This window comes from Anguilla rostrata, chromosome 1 (genome assembly GCF_018555375.3).
Source record: "Anguilla rostrata isolate EN2019 chromosome 1, ASM1855537v3, whole genome shotgun sequence".
In the NCBI taxonomy this organism is placed as follows: Eukaryota; Metazoa; Chordata; class Actinopteri; order Anguilliformes; family Anguillidae; genus Anguilla; species Anguilla rostrata.
The window spans coordinates 12858463-12878891 of NC_057933.1; the positions used below are offsets into that span (position 1 = coordinate 12858463).

General features: G+C 39.1%; 1 protein-coding gene across 30 annotated transcripts in view; it reads left to right on the plus strand.

The window, feature by feature from the left end:
* The window catches only part of nrxn3a (neurexin 3a), a 322672-nt gene that overhangs the window by 233024 nt on the left and 69219 nt on the right, over positions 1-20429 (plus strand). For all 30 annotated transcript variants that reach the window (XM_064322559.1, XM_064322726.1, XM_064322770.1 and 27 more), the window contains one exon: positions 5094-5275. In XM_064322559.1, the coding sequence (XP_064178629.1) occupies positions 5094-5275 (182 nt within the window). The remainder of the gene's footprint in view (positions 1-5093; positions 5276-20429) is intronic.

Here is a 20429-nt window from a genome sequence, read left to right on the forward strand (position 1 = left end):
CTTGCAGTGACTGCAGATTTTTTTTTGGCCACATGTTCATCTTATAAACCTCCTGTTCCACCTTATCCCAAAGTTGCTCTGTTGGATTGAGATCTGGTGACAGTGCAGGCCATTGAAATATACTGAAGTCACTGTCAGGTTCGTGGAACCAGCTTGAGATGATGCATGTTTTGCATGATGCATGATCTCATTATTTTGTTGGAAATATCAATTTGATAATGGTTAAACTGTGACCAAAAGGGATTCACATGATCAGCACCAATGCCTTCCGATGCTGTAGGTATGGCATTCAAATGATGCTCATTTGATATCAAAGGGCGAATGTGTGCCAGGAAAACATTCCCCACACCACCAGCCTGCACCATGGATCTATGTATTCATGCTGTCAAATTCTGACCCCACCATCTGCATGTCACAGCAGAAATCAAGATTTGTCAGACCAGAAAAATGTTTTTAGAATCTTCTCTTGTCCAGTTTTGGCAATCACGTGATCACATGCCCACTGTAGCCTCTTCTTGCTCTTAGCTGACAGTAGGAAGCCAGCGTGGTGCTCTGCTTCTGTAGCACATTTGATTCAATATTAGACATGCTGTGCGTTCAGAGATGCCCTTTGACACACCACTGTTTCAAACAGCTGTTGTTTGAGCATGTGTGGCCTTTCTGTTAACTTGAGCGAGTCTGCCCACTCTCCTCTGACCTCTCTCACTAACAAGGTGTTGTCCACAGAACTACCACTCAACTTAATGTTTTTTCCTTTTGCACCATTCTCTCTAGACTATAAAAACTGTAGTGTGTGAAAATTCCAGGAGGCTAGCTGTTTCTAAGATTCTGGAACCATCTCCATCTGGCAACAATCATATCATCTCTCAAAGTTGCTTGGATGTCTTTCCCAGTCGTAATGTTTGGTCAAACAAAACAAATTAAATTTCTCACCATGTCTGCATGGTTTACATTCAGTTGCAGCCACATGATTCATTGATGGGAAGAGCTGGCTATTTGTGTTAATGAGCAACTGTACCTAATAATGTGGTGTATATAGGAAAGGCCACGAAGAGGAAATAGTTTATCTTTCATAATGTTGGAGTACTATCACTCTGGTATCTCCAGGAAGGAACTGAGAATCAGACACAGGTAGATCCTTTTTTATCATTATTAAGAGATCATTATCTTCTAAAACCTCTCTGATTTATTCAGTACTCATCACACCTGAGACTTTAATGCCTTTAGAGTCCCTTATTCTGTTTGTTGCTAAGTGATTTAGACTTGTTGCGGACCTGCTTAGAGATTTGTAGGAACATGTTCTAATGGGAAAAACGACAATAACAAATCATGATGAAATAATTGCCAGCACATCTTTGCTGATTATGCCATTGCCTATTTTAGATTGTATTGTGTTGCAATGTTAATGTCGATGTATTTAAAAGCAATCAGTATTCTTGTTCTTTGTTTGATCACTGCACACTACTGATATTGAGAAATTGTTGTATCACAGTTTTTTCGAACACCGGTTTTCATCAAATAATATATATTTTCTTTTTTTTTTTACATTTAAATCAGCTGTGTATTCAAACATAATTTACAGACGCTCTAGATAGTTAAAGTTATCTACTGAAGAACTGAGAGGAACCAGGGGAGAGATAGCTCAGGTATCCGCTAGATGAGACCCCCCAGGCAGGATGGGGAATGCAGTTCTCAGACAATTTTAGTACGAGCTCAGGACCACACACCAACTGCACAGTCTCAGAGTTCTTCTCAGGATCCTAATCCTCTCAAAGATGACAAATGTTGCGGGGAATTTTTATCGTTAGTCTGTGAGCTAAAATATTTAAATTCTATTACTCTGTTTGGTCAAGGTTAAGTCGGTCAATATCTCACTGACTTGTTACATTGCATGTTGCTAGGCAAGTATGCAAAGTACTTTGCTAACGTGCTATTTTAAAAACATGACCTTGTTAGGTTGAGTAAAAAGTTCTTGTCTTTTTCACTTACATATAATTCTGCTGTCTCCTGTGCTTCGTCTCCTTTATGTTCAGGGCCAAGAGGGCTGGAAGATCGGTAGCAACTTGAGCAACGAGGGAGGGGTGGGAGAGAAAAGAGCAAGAACTGCAAATATAATCCAATAAATCTAATAAAATGAGTACTGTATTATAAACATGAAAAATGAATGGCATCCATAGGCATGTCTGCATGTGTGAGATATTATAAAACAATGATTAATCTGAATGTGTATACAGAGGGAGATAGATGTTGGCCTTTTAGCCGATCAGTGTTTAAAATCCCAACCAGAGCTTCATATGAAGCTATGTAGGATACATTTTTAGAAAAGCTTTTTGGAGGTTTAAAAAGTAGCTGCCTCTCCATGTTTGTGGAGACTATTTCCTTTTCATGAGGAGCTCAAACAAATTAGTCTCTTAAACATTTATTCAGGGTCAATTATGAATGTATGAATTTAGCTATATTCAGAAATGGTCAAATTAGGATTGTAAATAAAGTTTAAAATCCTGTTTTTGTTAGTTTTTCATATGGGCAAATTTATGTTGAAAGAGCTTGATGTCATGCCAATGAATACAAATAAAGTGTATACTAGCACAGAAGGGGTGATTAAACCAATGCATTCTGCGTATTTTGGACACTGAAACTGCCATTCCAGGATACAAAAAACTAAACAAGTGTATGCTATTCAATGGCTCATTGCAAAAATATTAAGTACTCTGCCCCCAGGCCAATAAGTACTTCAGCAAAATAATGTTCATGCAGTTTAGGCTATTTGTCCATTCATGTAATCGTTTTACCTCAGTTTTTAAATAAATGTTTCAAGTTTGCCTGTGGGCGACAGGTCAGTGCATTGTTTTGTTTTTTTTGTTGATGCTGTTTTTTTGGCCATTACTATATTTAAATGATGTCAACAAATGTGAACTGTGATATCCATTCAGTGTGATCACAATCATAATTTTAGACAGAAAAAAAATTTGTTTTCTGTTCGTTACCCTCTACAGAATCTCATTGCGACCCCTGAGTTCATGCCTATCCCCGCATGCCATATCGAGTAGTGGGCTGTAACAAGGCCTAGTTCTGTCCACTTAGTGGGATACAGTCAGATATTACCTTACCCGTTCATAACGAGTCAGATCTGTCTCTGTCTCAAGTAAACTACACTGTAAATTAGCTACAAATTCCAAAGGAATCGATACCTTAACACTATGCCCTTGGCTCATAAGGGTTGTGGCACCTCAGTTGTTATCTTTCTATTAAGAAAAAGCACTACAGCTATATTATCATGGCGCCCAATAATACTTAACAGGCTGTCTGGGATTTCCATTGCCATCAGGTTCCTCATTAATTAATTGTGTAACGATTGCATTAATTATTAACCACTTGACTGAAACCAAGTCTGATGGTCAAAGTGAAAGGATGGAGAAATGAGATAGGCCACTAAATTTAATCCATGTATTCATCTGGATATTTCTCCAAGCACCTGCAGCAGCGCTTGTTTTTCACTATTGATTCAGCACCTGAATACTAGCTGTAGCCGTCTGTGCGTAACATTGTTTAACACCGCCACCGTTTCTCCATCATGCCAGGTAGACGATTTTCCCTGCGTAATGTCACGTCTCGTTTAGATATTGAATTTTTTAAATGTGCTATAAGAGAGGAGAGCGAGTTTCACAAGCGAATGCTGGCTGGTATTGCCACAATAACGGCTACAGTGGGGTGTGCTGTTTAGCTGTTTCCTCCTGGCAGGGTGGTTTGGAATAGCCAAAGGCAGGGCGAGGGGAAATTTGTGGTAATTGAGCATGCTCCATCTAATGGCCAGATGTTCCACTTCACTTGGGACTCTGGGATGCCATAAAGCCAGCTGTCTCCCAGCTTGGAGGAAGACATAGCGGCTTGATGCTTGCAGTCTGAGGTAGTTGCTCAGGAATGTAATAGGGAATCTACAGTTAGAAACAATATGCTGTGTGTTTCATTACTTGACTGACTGTTCCTTCAGTTTTTTGCTTTTTGTGGCAAACACTACCACATAAATTGCACTGCACGTTAAGTGTGACTGTAATTCAAATTACATTCAGAGAGTCTAATCTACATTTTAAAACCACCCCTGTTGCTTCTTCTTCTGTTCCAAAAATAATTAGTACATCAAGGGCTGGATTTGACATGATCAATACATTAACAGAGGCTCTTTCACAATGTTGTTCAAGCCTTTTGTTTGCAGTGGGGTTCATTTAGTCTTGGCCTATAGCTGGAGCACTTGTCAAATTAAATCCCCCGAATGCTCTCGGGTTTTCATTCCAGCTTTGTTCTTTGAATGCCGTTTCATGTATTATATATGAGGACTGTAAAAATCATTCATCAGATTCTTTATTGTTATTCCCTTGAAGGAGTTATATTTAACTTGTATAGGTCACAGCATTTCCTATGGAGGATATCACCTGAAGAATTATGACTTCTCTGACCCAGGTGCAAGCATTATTTATGTTAACCCTTGGCAATGGACTGGTTGAATGCTGAAGAAGAGAGGTGGGGGGAGAGTTATCTTCAAAGTCTGTCCCAATTATGAAAGCCTAAGAGAATATTAAAAATAACATCATATCGCCCTCAGTGTACATTGTTGTTATTCTTATTGTTGTGTGTGTGTGTGTGTGTGTTTGTGTGTGTGCATGTGTGTGTGCAGCAGTTGTCTGGCCAGAATAATCTAAATGCCGATAGTAGTTCTCAGAAGCAAGGAGCATTTTTCTATCAAAGACCTCACGGTTGGCACTTAACTCAAAGCAGTCCCGGCCTACTTCAAATAGTTCTGGTTTTTAATTATCTCGGTGGAGGGATGGTCTATCAGGTAAGCTTTGGAAACAAAGCTTTGCCTCACATGATTGCATGATTAATACAAATATCTCTTAATCTCACAATTCTCACATTCAGGAAAACAAAATACTAAGAACTGTCAGCTGACTCGAAGGGTGCCTGGCAAGCCATCATCTCTGGATGATTAATTTGTCCGTAAGCCTTGGTAAATTTGATCTAAATGGTGTCTTATCGTGTAAAAACATGTTTCTCACTTTCCTCCTGTTTCCTCCTTGTGTCTCCTCTTTCTTCAGCGGGAACAACATTCATATTTGGCAAAGGAGGGGGACTCATAACGTACACCTGGCCTGCTAATGACCGGCCGAGCACGCGGACCGACCGGCTGACCGTGGGCTTCAGCACGTCTCTGAAGGACGGGATACTCGTCCGCATCGACAGCGCCGTTGGGCTGGGAGACTACGTTATGCTCCACATCGTGAGTGAAACATCTCTTAAAATGTCTGTCCTGGGGGGATGGAGATGGGGACTTAGATACCCACCGACTTTTTGTTATCTGTGACTTTCAGTGTTGGATCTTTACAAGTAAATTTAAAAAGTGTATTTGGAATTCCTTCCACAGTATTTTCTGTTAACACAATGCTTAGTTTATTTTTCAAGGTTCCATGGAACCCCATTGAATTTTTTATCAGCTGAGGTGGGAACCTTTTCATTTAAAACCTCACACACTATTATAATTCTTGAAAATCTAAAGGGAAAATTCAGAAATTTAGTTGTGCCATGACTGGACTCTGCAATGATTTCATGAATGCCATTGAGCCTTCACAATTAGGTAAAAGTTATTGGCAGGGCTGTTTTTTCCAAATTTGATGGTTTCCAAATATTACATTGTTTGTCAGCTTTGTTCACGTAATGTAAGTAAAGAGCTAGGTAGTATTTTTATAATATATAATTCACACCTTTGCTTACCATAAAAAACACTTAAAAATAATAAAACAAAAATATTTGATTCAACAAACGTATTTTCTAATTGTGTGACATGTTGAATATGACAGAATCAGAACAGACAAAAATCTTCACATATTTCTCTTATTCTCTGCAGAATGTTCAGTTTGTATAGTTCCAAAATATCTGCATTTTTTTTATTTAGGCATCAAAAACTAAAATTAGTTTGAACTAGCAAAAGATCTGTAAATAACTTTTTATCCAATTTTTCTTTCTTCAGTCTTAATTTAGCACGATAATGTAGAATGCAATTATGTATTGCATTTTATTTACGTTTCCACCATTCAATCCAAATGGGAAAGTGAAAATTTGGTAATAATTAATGCCAATTTTCTTAGATCAGGGGGTATGTGGAATTATTATACAATGAAACAGCATCTCCTCATCACAGAAACTAGCCAGCCTTTTCTGTCAAATATTATTCCTAGATATTACCTCTACTTATGACGCTTCTAAAATGTTCAGTCTCTTATTGGCTGCCAGTACTTTTTTTTACAGTGGTTCTACATCATACATCAACAGTTTACAGACGTTTATACACATTTAGCCAAGGACCAAGGCAAAATCATGGCTTGGCCTTATAAAACAGGTGGTCTGCTGCTAAAATTGTGATGTATACTCCAGCCATAACACACATTCTGTATTAATGAGCACCAGTGTAAAAATTGCACCACCTTGCTTTGGCCAATGTTCTCTCTGCTACTTTTTTTGTGCCCATATTGATCTCTGTTGCATCACTCTCCAGTTCCTATCCAAGTATAGAACAAATCCTTAAGTACTCCATGCACCAACTCATGGACCCACCGTGAAATCTTTTTTGCATGTATGTGTTCTGGGTATGTGGTTCTGGTATGGAACCGCACTCTAAAATCTAAGTTATAATACGGGAATTGTCACATAACAGTTGTTGGCTTTGGAGCTGTGTAATTTGGAAAATGGTTTGTTCCTTGATTGTAGCTCAAAATGGCAATTACTGGACAGGTAATTTTGGCGAATGCATGCGGCAATTTTCCTATTGTCAGGGACTAAAGGAAACTAAACTTTTAAAATTCAGAATTAGGTGTTTCAGCATCACTTTCAAAGTGAAACACGATGTTTTACTCAAATGCCTTCAGATGTGTCATGTCTGCCGCACATAAGAGATTTTTAGACTATAGCCCCTGAAGGGATGCGGCCATTGTCGGCCCGGGCTGTTGCTGTCGGCATATGAGCTGAGCGAGGAGAGATGGGACTTCGCCAGGAGGAGATGCACATCTTGCCTAGCCCTCCTTGGCCCTCACACTGTTTTCCAATTACTTCCTCAGACTGTCTGAAGCCCAGGCTCCCTGGTGGGAGAATGGGAGCCTGCAGTAGCTTCCTGGTGTGCCTCCGCAGCACACGCAGATACGCGGGGCGAAATGTGTCAACAAAACGTAAACGGCGTTTAACATTTGCCCCGCCATTCCCACACTCTCAGGATCGCGTGCACGCCAAACAGGATTCGCTCGCGGGCAACATTGCTCTCGCGCGCGTGAACTCGTGTTCTTCCTCTCCCTCGTCTGCGATTTTCAATAATTAAGTTGGGAATTCTTTTTTTTTTTTTCACTAGAGTTCCCAAGAGAGGCTGCATTGTATTAACATTTCCTCTTTTAGATTGTGTTTCCAACATGTCAAAATGGATGTGTAGCTGCAGATTCCATATTGATCCTTCTTCTGTGCCAGCGTTATCCATGAAACATTCAACACACCGCATCGCATAAGTGTGTGCCCCGCAAATTCCACCAGGTTAAAGCCTGATTACAAAAGTTTTTTTTCTGGAGTCCAAAGGTGTTGTGCGTTTTTCTGAAGGTGGATTGCTAAGTGAAAAAAAAATAGATTTTCTGTGATTTGATTTGATTTGATCTTTGATTTTTTGGTGCTATGGCACATTGGACAGCACCTCAACAATAATCAGACAATCGAAAATTGGCCTTCATGTTTGTGGGAGGAAGTGGCTATCTGCTAAATAATTCAGCAAGCCTTTAATAGATATTGGCTTAGTAATTAGCCTGCTGTTTCAGGATACAAAAGAAGACATTTTTAGGCTGTTAGTCAGTGGGGGCCGGTGCTTCCTAAATAGAACAGTTCTGCGACACACCATGTTTTTATTTGTGCCTGAGAACAAAGGGTCCTGTTGGTGCAGTAATGGCACATTTAAAATTCAGTCAAGACTAATCCCTCTCTCCTGTAGGATTTCCTTTTGATTGCACACAATTTTAGCTTTGGACGGCTTTGCATACCTTTAAATTTTACCACATTACTACTATGCAGTTTCTGAGTTGTACTTTTTCAAGGACATTAATTATCTTATGTATCAGTGATATACACACACACACACACACACACATACACACACACACATTTCAATTGTGTTTTTGTAGATATGACACCTTAACAGGTGCTTAACACAATGACATGCATATAACATCACATTCATTTTACCAGTAAGAACAGAAAATTGAATTGTTCAATTTGGCCAAGGCAAGGGCAACTGTAAGTGTAATTTTGATAAAGTGCCTAAATGGGACATTTGTTTTTTCTGTGTCTAGGTGCAAGAGCTTTTCTTTTGAAGGGTTTTCAACTCTACTGCACAAAAAATTGTCTCAGCTAATTGGATTTGTTCACAAATTATTGACCTTGTACTTTAACGAGAAGAGAGATCAGCTAATTCCTCTTTTTGGAGAGCAGTTCCCCAATGGTCTTTTCCTACGGTTCCATCTGTCCACCAGTTTTATTGTGGCGCTCAAACCCAACCGACAGGGACCTCTTCAGCTCAGCAATAGGCAGCAGGACCAATAGCGTTTCAGCATTAGGCACCCCTCCCTCCCATGCTTTTTAGGTGTGGATGGAGATGGACTGCAGCCAGATGGACACTGAGCTGGGAAACTGAGAGAAGTGAATTGAGCCACACATGACTGCTAACCCATAATCTGAGGACCAGACATTCCCAGTTCTCTCTTTTTTATTTGCAAAAATCCATTTTCAGCCAACTCCTTTTTTTATGTGTTATAAAACGCAAAGTGGGGTTCATAATTTGTGAACAATTATATTCTTCATCATTTGGTGATTCAAGCATTTGGTGGTTTTTAAAACTATTATACATGCCTGTATTGTTTTGTCAGCCCCATTTAGCTAGCTTGTTTATGATGGTACTGTATTTATTTGATTAATTTATGTATGTTTTTCTCTATTCTTGACACTGAATAGAGAGTACCTAGTGCAATGCAACATTTCAAACCATCCTTTAATGTGCAGCTGTGCCAATTTTGTGTACCTGTTTTGTGGTCAAAGGATCACAGCATAATGAACAAAAGTATTCTGCATTTAATTGTCTTGTATTTTGAATGGAAAATCTCCAGTATAGAAGCTGAGACAGGGTTATTAACTTCTGTTTTTATCATCCTATAGCAGCAGCAGTGGTTGTAGACTTCCTATTACTGTTTTGGTATTATAAGTACAAGTGCTAGGCTCTTGTTTTTTTATAGTAGTATTAGCGGAGCATACACGCAATGATAGTTATTATAATTCTATTATCATGCATTTTAAGTATTTCCTGTGTGCTTAATTCATGCTGTAGGACATCAAAACCCGTTTTTGTCCTCTGAGATCCTCTGACAAGCTGTACTTCAGACGAACAGAGAAGGGGTGGCAGGCCAGATTGTTGCCTACCTCCCCAGGGCTTGTAATATTAGCAAGTTCACAGTCGCTCCCTCTGGGTTCATGCAGAACATGCCATTTCACCACTAAACGTCCATCCTTTAACCTTTCCGAGCGAAACTCTCGAGCCGCACGGCGGAATAGCGTGTTGGGCACAGTCCCGGAACGGGGGAAATGTCAGCACTCGTGCCCTTCAAGCCCGCCACTTCTAAAATGGCAATCTCGATTGCGGAGCTTGCACATCAAACAAAGAAGAGGCGGTGCCGTTCGAATCACAAAATGTGAAAGTAAAAGTATGTGATGAACTGATCAGGCTGTAGCATAGAAATGGAAAATGAATGAATGCCGCTCAGATGTTGCCAGTTAATGTTGACCAGGGGCGGAGGGCCGTATCTGTTTCTGGATTTCATGCCAATTTCTTCTCTTAATTATTTATTTAGACAAATCACTATTAATTGATACTTTAGCTAAAAAATTTTGATTACTTCATGAATGACAGTTGAAGACTCTTCCTGTGTCTCAACATGAAACATCTTGTTGTGGTCTAATTTATGGCTAAACCAGCGTAAGCGTATTTAGTTAATTAGCTCATTTAGCCAGTGTAATTGGTGACTGTACACACACCAGCCCTGTAGAAATGCCACCCCTGCTTCAGGCCCTCAGTTTGTGACCATTTCTCCCTGCATGGAAAGGGAGGTTGTAACTGGCCTTCAACTGTGAATATCATTGCTGATCACAAGCTGTGTTCCAGGCAGGCTGAATGAGGAATGAAGTAATGAGGAGTTTCCAAATGAAGAGCCCAGTCAGATTACTGTACATACTGAAGTTTATTATTTTTTTACACCTATTAATCACAGGCAAAAAGTCTTCACAGTCTTTTTCAAAAGCTTTGGAAGCTAAGCGGGGAATCATCATAGGCAGAGGTCAAAGCCAGGCTGTCTGAAGTGCTGCCACAAATCCCCGGGCTGATTTTGACAGATTCCACCGTTGAAGAGTCTTCATATATCTAGAGCCACTGTTAAACTGGGCTTTGCATGCCAAACCCTGCCATCTGCTTGTGGTAAGCATTTGCCAGAACTGCTCTTGCATGAAACCCCTTTCTGCAGGAAATATTGGTGAGGTTTTCCTTTGAGGAGGAAAATAACCCCACGTTCTGTTAAATTTAACAGCTCAGCAGATACATTTAAACTTGCATACTAATTGGAAAACTTTCAGAAGAATACAGTTAAATGTATTTTTAATTTTCTCCTTTTTTCTGTAATCTATGAGCAGGGTTCCACACACCAACTGAGTTCCATATTTGTTGGAAAATGCTTTCTAGTCATTAACAGCAAAGTCTTTCACTCCTACTGCTGCACAGCATGAAATGAATTCATAATTACGGTACCATCTAAAACGTATCGGCAGATTGCAACTGCTCCATGAGTTCTGTTTCAGAAAAGTTTTCAGCTGGCTTCAAATGAGCCTTTTAAGGCCATATATATGTTGAATATGCTGTGTTATTCCTTTTGGATTGTTTTCCTCGCATTGACTGAAGACATTTTTGACATCATTGATAAAAATCTTGAAGACTGAAAATTGACCAGAATATTTGGAATTTATGTATAGTGCTAGATCAATATTAATGGTGACTTAATACTGCCAAAAGCAGAGGTCAATTTGTGTGAATTCAGAGTCATTAAAAGGTTGCATTTCCACATATCAAAAGCAGACAAAAAATAATAAATTGTCAAGGTACAGATGTAAAATAATTAATGTATAGTGCTACCCCAATTTTATTGGTGACTCAATACTGCCAAACGCAATCAATGGCAGAGGTCAATTTAAGTGAATTCAGAGTCATTAACAGGTTGCATTCCACATATCGACAGCAGATAAATGAACAAATTGCCAAGGTGCAGATGTTCACTGCTGTGGAACTTGTTGACTGAAATCCTATAAGAGAGAAGGATCTAAGCATGCAGAAAATCAATAGTGTTGATCCCTTTTTAATCATTCGGGACCATAACTACATGCTGCCTGTTGATTTTCAATTTTGCCTTCCATTGTTGCATCAACACGAGACGAGCAGCCCTCTCTGCTAATTCAGTTCGAAGAGGCGTAACAAAAGGTGTCATATTGCCAATGCTCATTCGTTTTACTGATCTATGAAGTGTCACTCTCACTAGCGTCTACACAAAATCTAAGGTCTAAGGTGAGAAAATACATTTCAAGTAACTCCAAAAACTGTTCAGATAGATAGATAGATAGAGAGAGAGAGAGAGAGAGAGAAAGGGGGGGAGAGAGATATTTAAAGAGTTAACCCATTTCTTTCATTGTTATCTCTGGTCTGCTCATGTCCCTTGATAGGAGCTATAAAGGTACACAAGCAAAGCAACACATTAAAATCACTTTGTTAACCACCATTATCATTAACAGGACTAAATAAAGGAGATGGGGCTTAGAATTAATTACTTTGATCAATGCTTAAAGACTGCTTTCTGTGGGGTCACCTGCTCAGTTCCAGTTAGGATTATGTGCTTCTACCAACTGTTGCCCTTTGTTAATGATTTCTTTCACTTGGAGTTCCATGCTGACATCACATCATAGATTCGTTTTTCTTGTGAAGCATCAGAAAGTTCAAACAATCAGCAACAATCACCACTCGTTCAAAGTCTGCATGGAATTTTTAGACATGTTCTTGTGTGTTATCTGGATGAGCAATGCCTTTTGTTCACTGCCTGTAGTATTTATCTTTATACATGACAATACAAACCATTTAATGTCTACATAAGTGTAAAAATGTAAAGGGTTTTTTGAGCTTCTATGTTGTGCCATTTTAGAATTTTGGTTTGCTGTTGTTTGGCTTCTTACCACCGCACAGTGCCTGATGAGACGGCTTTATTGTTTTAATACCCTCAATATAGATGAGTGACTGCCACGTTTAATATTGGATCAGTGTTGTTCTATTGCTTCAGTTAGGTTGCCGACCCAGCGCGCCATTGAGAAAACGTTGACACGCTCCATTTCAAAAAGTGGGCAAGTACTGACGCAGAACAGTGGCCTGTCGGGGGACGCTTGAGAGGGTGTGCCAGCGCCTTTGAGTAACAAGGAATAAGTAGTTCTGCTGGGGCTCCTTTGGAGGTTCCGTAAACCCATAAAACGCCAGTGTGCCGCGCGTGGCGCTGAGGGCCCGTGAAAATGTCACTCCCCTGTAGTGCGCACACGTGCGCCGTGAGCCGCACGCACAGGCCATTCTGCTCCTTCATTTAAATTTGTGACTTCACAGAATCGCTAGCGTCCCCGACGGACACGCGGGGCTGCTTGAAACTTGTTCACACTTTGACCTAATCCAGATAAGCGCCCTCGTAATCCTGATGGGCCACTGGCGCTCGGCAACTGAAAACCCGGCAACAATTTGAATTCATTGAGCTTTTTAATGGAGCTCATTTACTTTCAGGCCCGGGAGACCAGCCTGAAAAAAATAAACTGTGTGATGAAAGGTTGTTTAAAAATTCATTGATAATTCAGAAGACATGCACACTCACACCCGTGCACTTTCATTTTTACATTATCAGCGCATAACCTCACAAATCAGAACACAGGGCACAATTCCTCTGTGATAAAAATTACAATTAAAAGAAAAAAAAACTTTAAAATCTGAATTTAAGTCATCCAAATAATTTCTACACATTTTCTCTGGAATAAGGTGTTTATTGTTCCATGTACCAACACAGCATTATGAATTAGGGATGTGGGATTATGAGTTTAATTGTTTTTAGCAAGTTTTCATACATACAAAATCACAACAGCAAAAAACTTAATATAGTTTTTTGCCTAAAAATGTTCAAAATAAACTTATTTGTATTTATAATTTTGTAGATATAAATAAGGGCGGCATGGTGGTGCAGTGGGTAGCACTGTCACCTCACCCTCCTGGGTTCGAATCCAGCCAGGGCCTTTCTGTGTAGAGTTTGCATGTTCTCCCCGTGTCCATGTGGGTTTCCTCCGTGTACTCCAGTTTCTTCGCACAGTCTGAAGACATGCAAGTAGGTTAATTGGAGACTCTAAATTGGCCATAGATATAAGTGTGTGAGTGAATGGTGAGTGAACGCTGTGTGTGCCATGCGATATATTGGCAGCCTATCCATCACAACTTTCATTACGTATTAAGGTGCAGAATAATTCACTACATAGATATGCAACACATTGTCCTGCAGATTTTTCAGTTATTTTAATTTGTACTTGTCCAACACTAAAATAAAACATGTTCATAAAACTGAGCGTAGTAATGGCTGATCCAGAACACATAAATAGTCACAATTAAATCTTATGGAGAAGGCATATAACACATTTACCAACCAAGTGCTTGTCTTGCATTACATGGGCTTTGTTTTATGATTTACAGATCTGTGGGCTGTTTAACAGCAAATTAGGACATGCAAGCTAACATCTGTGAAATGCGATCACTTTGTTTTTGGTGTGTTTCATGAAGAAATCACAATTTCATTCCACCAACACATCTCTCAAAAGCTTACAACAGAAATGTAATGCCTATCAGCCAATCATTTTTATTCCCCTACCTACTTTGTTTCCTTGGCAATGGTAATTGCAAAAAATCCTGTTAACAGCAAATATGCTGGTAGTGTAGGATAATGGGCAAGGAACCGGACTTATAACCTAAAGTCTGTGGGTTCGGTTCTTGGCTAAGGCATTGATGTAATGTAACTGCCATGTAAAAAGTTGTGTAAGTTGAACAGGATAAGAGCGTCTGCCAAACGACTGTAATGTAAAAATATGTCCAAGTAGCTGAACATAACCTAGTTTCATCTAGCAACAAAGTAATTTCATTTTCAATAATGACAACCCATATGAAATGTTCAAGGAATGACAAAGGAAATTCCCACATGTTCATCCATTTAATGGCATCCAATGGCTTAGTATTCACGTTACGTAACATTATGAGGACTGCTGGGTGGCTCATCCTGCTAAAGCACGGTTCTGTTGCATGGATGGGCTTCCTGATACTGCATGGCTCTCTACTGACTCCCTCTGGTCAATCAGGCGCCCGTAGTCTGCTTGCTGAAGCTGCACATGAAGTGTATTTCTCCGGTTCATGACTACAAGCTTGGCTTCTTGAGTTGTGGTATGGGAAAAGAAGCAGCTGGTAACATGACTTGTCTACGCTCTCCCACATCGGCTGTGGAGATTACAGCGTGGGAATGTCTGTTAGATGATCGTGCATTCCAAACCGGAGAGTGGAAAAGGCCTTAAAAATTGAGGTTAAGCTAGATATTCAGGGAAACAATGTTAACGTGTTCAAATAAAAACATATTTAATGAATGCTGTTTCCTTGTCATCTAAACATTTAACACATAGGAATAAAAAATAGAACAGTCTCTTATAACTAGACTTATTTCACCGTTCCATAATGAACTCAGCCATGTGCACAGTTACTAGCAACATGGTGCATGTGATACCAGCAGATTTATTTATGAATGGCAGATGACAAAGCTATCTTGAAATGCGTTTACATGAAAATCTACGGTGAAGAGGTTTTGTATAATGAGACACCCTTGTACCGATTCCTAAACAGGATGATAAAATTGAGAATGAATGTTTCTTCATTATTATTATTATTATTATTATTATTATTATTAGCAGCAGCAGCAGCTCTCAAATCATATGTTGATTTATTTTTCCAACCCAAAATGTAATTTTAGTCATGTGTAATGAGTCACTGTTTTGTACCATTATATACTGAAGAATGTTTTGATTGGAAATTCTGCCTGCACCACCCACAGAGCCACAACATATCTGACCTTTCACAACTGAAATGGATGTGCATGCGCACGGATGGCTACATCTACCTCATGCCAATCCTCTGCTCCTCTTATAAAGACCAGGCTTCATTATGCAAATTGTTTAATCACCCATCTCCGCATTGGGGGCCTGATATTTATATAACTGAGTGTTGTCATTTTCTGGAATATTTGCTTTACAAAACAGCAGCATTTAGAAAGAAAAAAAATTGGAGTGGCCAATGAGGGAGGCCATTGAACAGAGGGTAATTACACATGCGGTTGAAGCGCGATCACTCGGCGTTGCAGGAAATCAGAGGGAGAAGCTTCAGCAAACAGGATGCGCACATAAAGCCTAATGTGAAGGGTTTGCATGTGCTGTTTGTACATAAACATCACAATACAAACCACAGCCATTCCACTCACAACTGATGGGCAGTACTGCATGTGTGAAACCAGAAGGCCTTGGGAATATAATAAAGACAAAGCTCTCTCAAGAACTGAAGGAGTCAATGGGTTTAGTCTGTTGCCAGGATAATAGAACAACATTATGAAAAGAGCTGGACATAAAGTATGTTCTTGGTGATTGGTGGATTCTTTTTGACTCTACGTCTGGCTCAATGGGTATTAGCAGGAAGTAACTTGGAAGGAATGAGCAACTGTGGCTTTTTTGCTCTGTTAGCATTTTTGGTGATTTGTGATTGGTGTAGTCCATTTGCAATCATAGCAATTCTGCATTCTCCAATCAACTGAAACATCTTCCTCAATTTGAGAATCATCATTCATACATTTTAACATCAGCAAATTTTATTCAGGAAAATATATTTGTTTCAAAATGAGAGGGTCTACCTGAATAGTAAGAATGTCAAATTCAGAAAAAACTTTAATAGTTTTTAGTTTTATAGTATTCCCTATGTAAGAAATACAGCATATATAAACATGTGTGATGTAATTAAATATATTTTATATCAGTTAATATATTTTGGGATATAATTAAACATTATTTAACAAAGTATTGAACTAATCTTTTTTTTTTTTTGCATGGCACTCTGTTCTAAGCACAGCTTCACATGGCACTAAACAATATTAGCCAGGAATCTGACAGGGGATTTATGTTGCAAGTGCAATGAATACCATTGTCTGCTTGATACTCTTCACTTTAATTTAAAAGAAAAGAAAAACCTTGTAGGTAATTGAAATAACATTCTAGACAACTGAGCAATGGAAGTCCTGGGGAACGAAGGAGTTTTTAACAGTGTGGGCAAGTTATCGAATCCATCTTTCTGAGAATCCATTCCACATATGAGAATCTGTTGTTTTGTGTGTTTGTGTACGTGTGCGGAACGTTTTAAAGTAGAGTCATACAGTTGAACAATGCATGTAAGTCATACACTATGAGCGATGCAGTCACTTTTAATTCTATGTAGGAGGAAAAAATGGCATGTCTGATATACTTCACAATGGTTTCAGAATGTGCAAGTCTTTCCTTTGACTTCCCTTCTTTCACTAAGGTTTTAAACTGCAATAAATTATTCCAGGTTGTGTATGTACTGTTTTACTTAATGCAATTACATTTAATGACTAGTTAAGTGTAAAGGGAACAATCTTTGAGTCAGTGTACAAAATTTAAGGGGGAGGAATATACATTAAACAGAATAAATGAATACTACCTCCTGAGGCTCTTTTAGTTTTGCTATGGTGGTCAGATCAATTATTAAGATCTATGGTTGTTATTTCAAAGTAAGATATTGTGGTTGCCTGCCTTCCAGGCTATCATTATATGTCTGGAAACATGGGCAGCAGCAAGACTCCAACTAGACACATTAGTTCATTTTAGAGAGCATTAAACCGTCATTGCAGTCTCAGTGCCTGGGCATTTAAAAACCACATGAAGAGAGGGGACCAGACCAAACATTACCCATTTCCATGGCTTATCCTTCTCCAAGGGATTCTGCTTTAATCCCATTACCTTTGATTTATGAATCAATATTTCAGAGCTTAATTTTAGCATCTAGTGCTGTTTGAAAACCAAAAGTCTCCCCCTCACTGGAAACTCGTCATCAAGACAGGATCTGCCCCCTCGAAACTCGGTCTCTGATCATCAGGCTCTGAACCTGAAGAGGGAAAGGCCCCTTGGCACCTTCTACAGCATGATTAATTAAATCAATTTAGGATAAAGTCATAATTTCGTGTTCCCGCTTTCAAGAATGGTTGGGATAACTTAGCCCCAAGGCTCCTGTGTGGCTACAGCGGGAAACAGCAGCAGGGTAATTCAATCCCCCCAAGGTATTTTTGATGTGGAAGTGCTTTAAATTGGCCGGCGGTTGAAAGCTGATAAATGTGAGCCATGTTTGAAATGCAGCAGGATCAGGGCCTGATGTGAAATGAAGAACACGGATGCCCATGAAGGTCATACTGATCAGACCCCATTGATCTCAGGGTCTTGCCTCGGTCGGGGAAACCCACGGTTGATAATATACGCTATTGGCTGCTGTTTCCGCAATGTTTCTCAAGATGGGGTTACATTTCATCACATAATCGGCTTCACTTGTCTCTTCTCCACGACGTTGATAAAACGGGAAAATCTTGCCCTACGTTCTGTATGATACTGTATGTGCAACATTCCAGCCCTGCGGAAAATGACATTAATACTTTCTACACACATGTGGCGAGGATTTTGTTGATGTTAACACTTACATACTAAAACATTAGGTTTGTTAACACCTGCTAAAATATTAGTACAATGATTCTGTCACTGCACTGTGTAGTACAGAGACAGAATTTTCATACTAATATTTTGTCAGATCTATTATGAATCATGACAGAAATAATCATGTAATGATAACAGAAATAACATATGCTGAAAATTCTGTTACTGGCAGCATGGTGAAGGACATTTGGGGATTGCATCATTTATAAAACCAGCTTGGCAGCTTTAAATATGACATTTTCATAGCCGGTGCAGAGGAGAGGGAGGCAATCTGTTGTCAAAGAAAGATTTGTCTTGGCTCATCTCTAATTTAATAGGAACTGACCGGGGTCTGGTTATTTAACCTATGTTTATAATGTATGCATCGCTTCTGCTGAAAAGTTATGTGTTACGTCCACCCTGGGACTTTGTGCAAGTATTTGCATACACATTAAAAGAGAGGAATAAGTAATACATGATCATGTTAAACTAACAATCGGCTCATAAAAGTCCAGGATAATCTGTGCTTGTTCATTTCATGTAGAAATGAAGAATGTATGTGTGTGTGTGTGTGTGTGTGTGTGTGCCCATGTGTTTGTTTGTCTGTTTGTTTATGTCCACCAGTGTTTTATCTTCTTTAGCATCAGAACAAAAACAAGAGGTATGTGGCAAGCATAACATGGGGATGATAGCAACATGGTGGTTTAGTAGTGGTTTAGCTGTTATCACACCCTGAAAAATTATTAGGTATGAGTCCCAATCTTATTTATTTATTAATTTATGTAGTTACCCATCCAGTTTTTTTTTCTCTCTGTGATGCATGCGTCATATACTCAATCAAGAAGAAAATGTATTCATTTCAAAGCATGAAAATGACTGTGCATTTTGCTTTTGCCGTAGAAACGGTAATTGTACATGGTGTGAAAATTGCACTTTCTCTGGTTCTTCCCCTGCAATTCAGTAACTGTGGGTCTTTACCGAAATCAGGCAGGCAATATGTTCATTTGTAATGCCCTTCTAATAGAGCTGGGCCCCCAAATGCGTTAAGAGTTTGGAGAGCAGGATGGTTTGTGGCCAAAAACAACAGAAATCTGGGCTGCAGTACTCATATGTTCTGTCGATGTACTCCACATTTTGCTGAAGGCTAATATTGGTGGAAATTACCTGGAAAAACACTAGCATAGTACACTGTGCATCAAATACACACTGTAATCAGGCCAAAGTATTCAGGTAACTCTCTATATTAACATGATCAATAAGGATCAGATTCCACAGCAGAATCATCGCCTAATGTTGAAAAATTGTATCAATAACTAGAGTTTGCTTCCATGTTGATAATACATGAGGAAGACAATTTCTTTGATGTGCTTTCTTGATTTAAGTCATATTTGTAACCTGTAGCCTATCACAGATCTTACATGTGGCCAGCCCGTTAAGTAGTTCCATGTAGTAGCCTATACTAACATGATCCTGACATTTTGATTTGTGTCGAGACACTAAGTAATATGTAATCAGAAGCATTAGATCAAAGTAAACATCTCATAGTATACAAACATGACAATTTACTGTAATTCCATGACGAGTATGATGCCTGGACAGACAAAGCACTTATTCACCTCCTATAGGACTGTGACAGCCTACATACTGTTTGCCAGTTCATTGCATCTCACATAGGCTAATTGAGAAATATTTCTGTAAATTAGTGAAACAGATGTCACTTCATATTAACTGAGTTATTGTTTTCCAATGTTCACATTGAAAAACAATTATTTACCACCGTAACATCTGAAATGAAATTTTTTGGTAATAAATACAGTCTTTGAAAATGGTTGGTTGAATAAATTAATTCATGCATATTCACATACTGAAATAATGGTCACTGCCATTCTTATAAATGTCTGTTTAGAGTCCTGTTTGTTTAAGCAACATTCATGTACAAGCAAATAAACTGCCGAATTGTCGAATTTGTCTGTAGAATGAGCCCAAAAGCTCCACTGTAGGCACTCTAGCCTTCGGGTATGGCACTGTGTGTAATAATAACCTACTGAACCACACAGAAATTGGACTAAATAGGCTATGTTGCATAACTGGGGAAATTCAGAGCTCCGACGGTATTCGGTCGATTTGCCCTACCTCGAAATGTCCGGTTTCGCAAATTTGTAGTAATTTCTATCAATCTTTGATGTGCGCTTGTGCAATACCCCTTGGTAGGAGAACTCGAGAGGTATGATGAAATGCCAGAACACCTGTTTTCTCCACTTTCTAAAGTCTGGATAGCATTAGGTTCTGTGGGATCTCTGTGGGCGTGATCACAATAATATCTTCTAGAATAATAATAAAAATTATTATTATTATTATTATTATTATTATTATTATTATAAAAAGAAGAAGAGGAGGATAAATGATTTGATGTCAGGAGCTAAACATTATGCACTGAACAAGCCCTGGCATTTGAGTGATTTGGTATCACTACTGTTCTACAC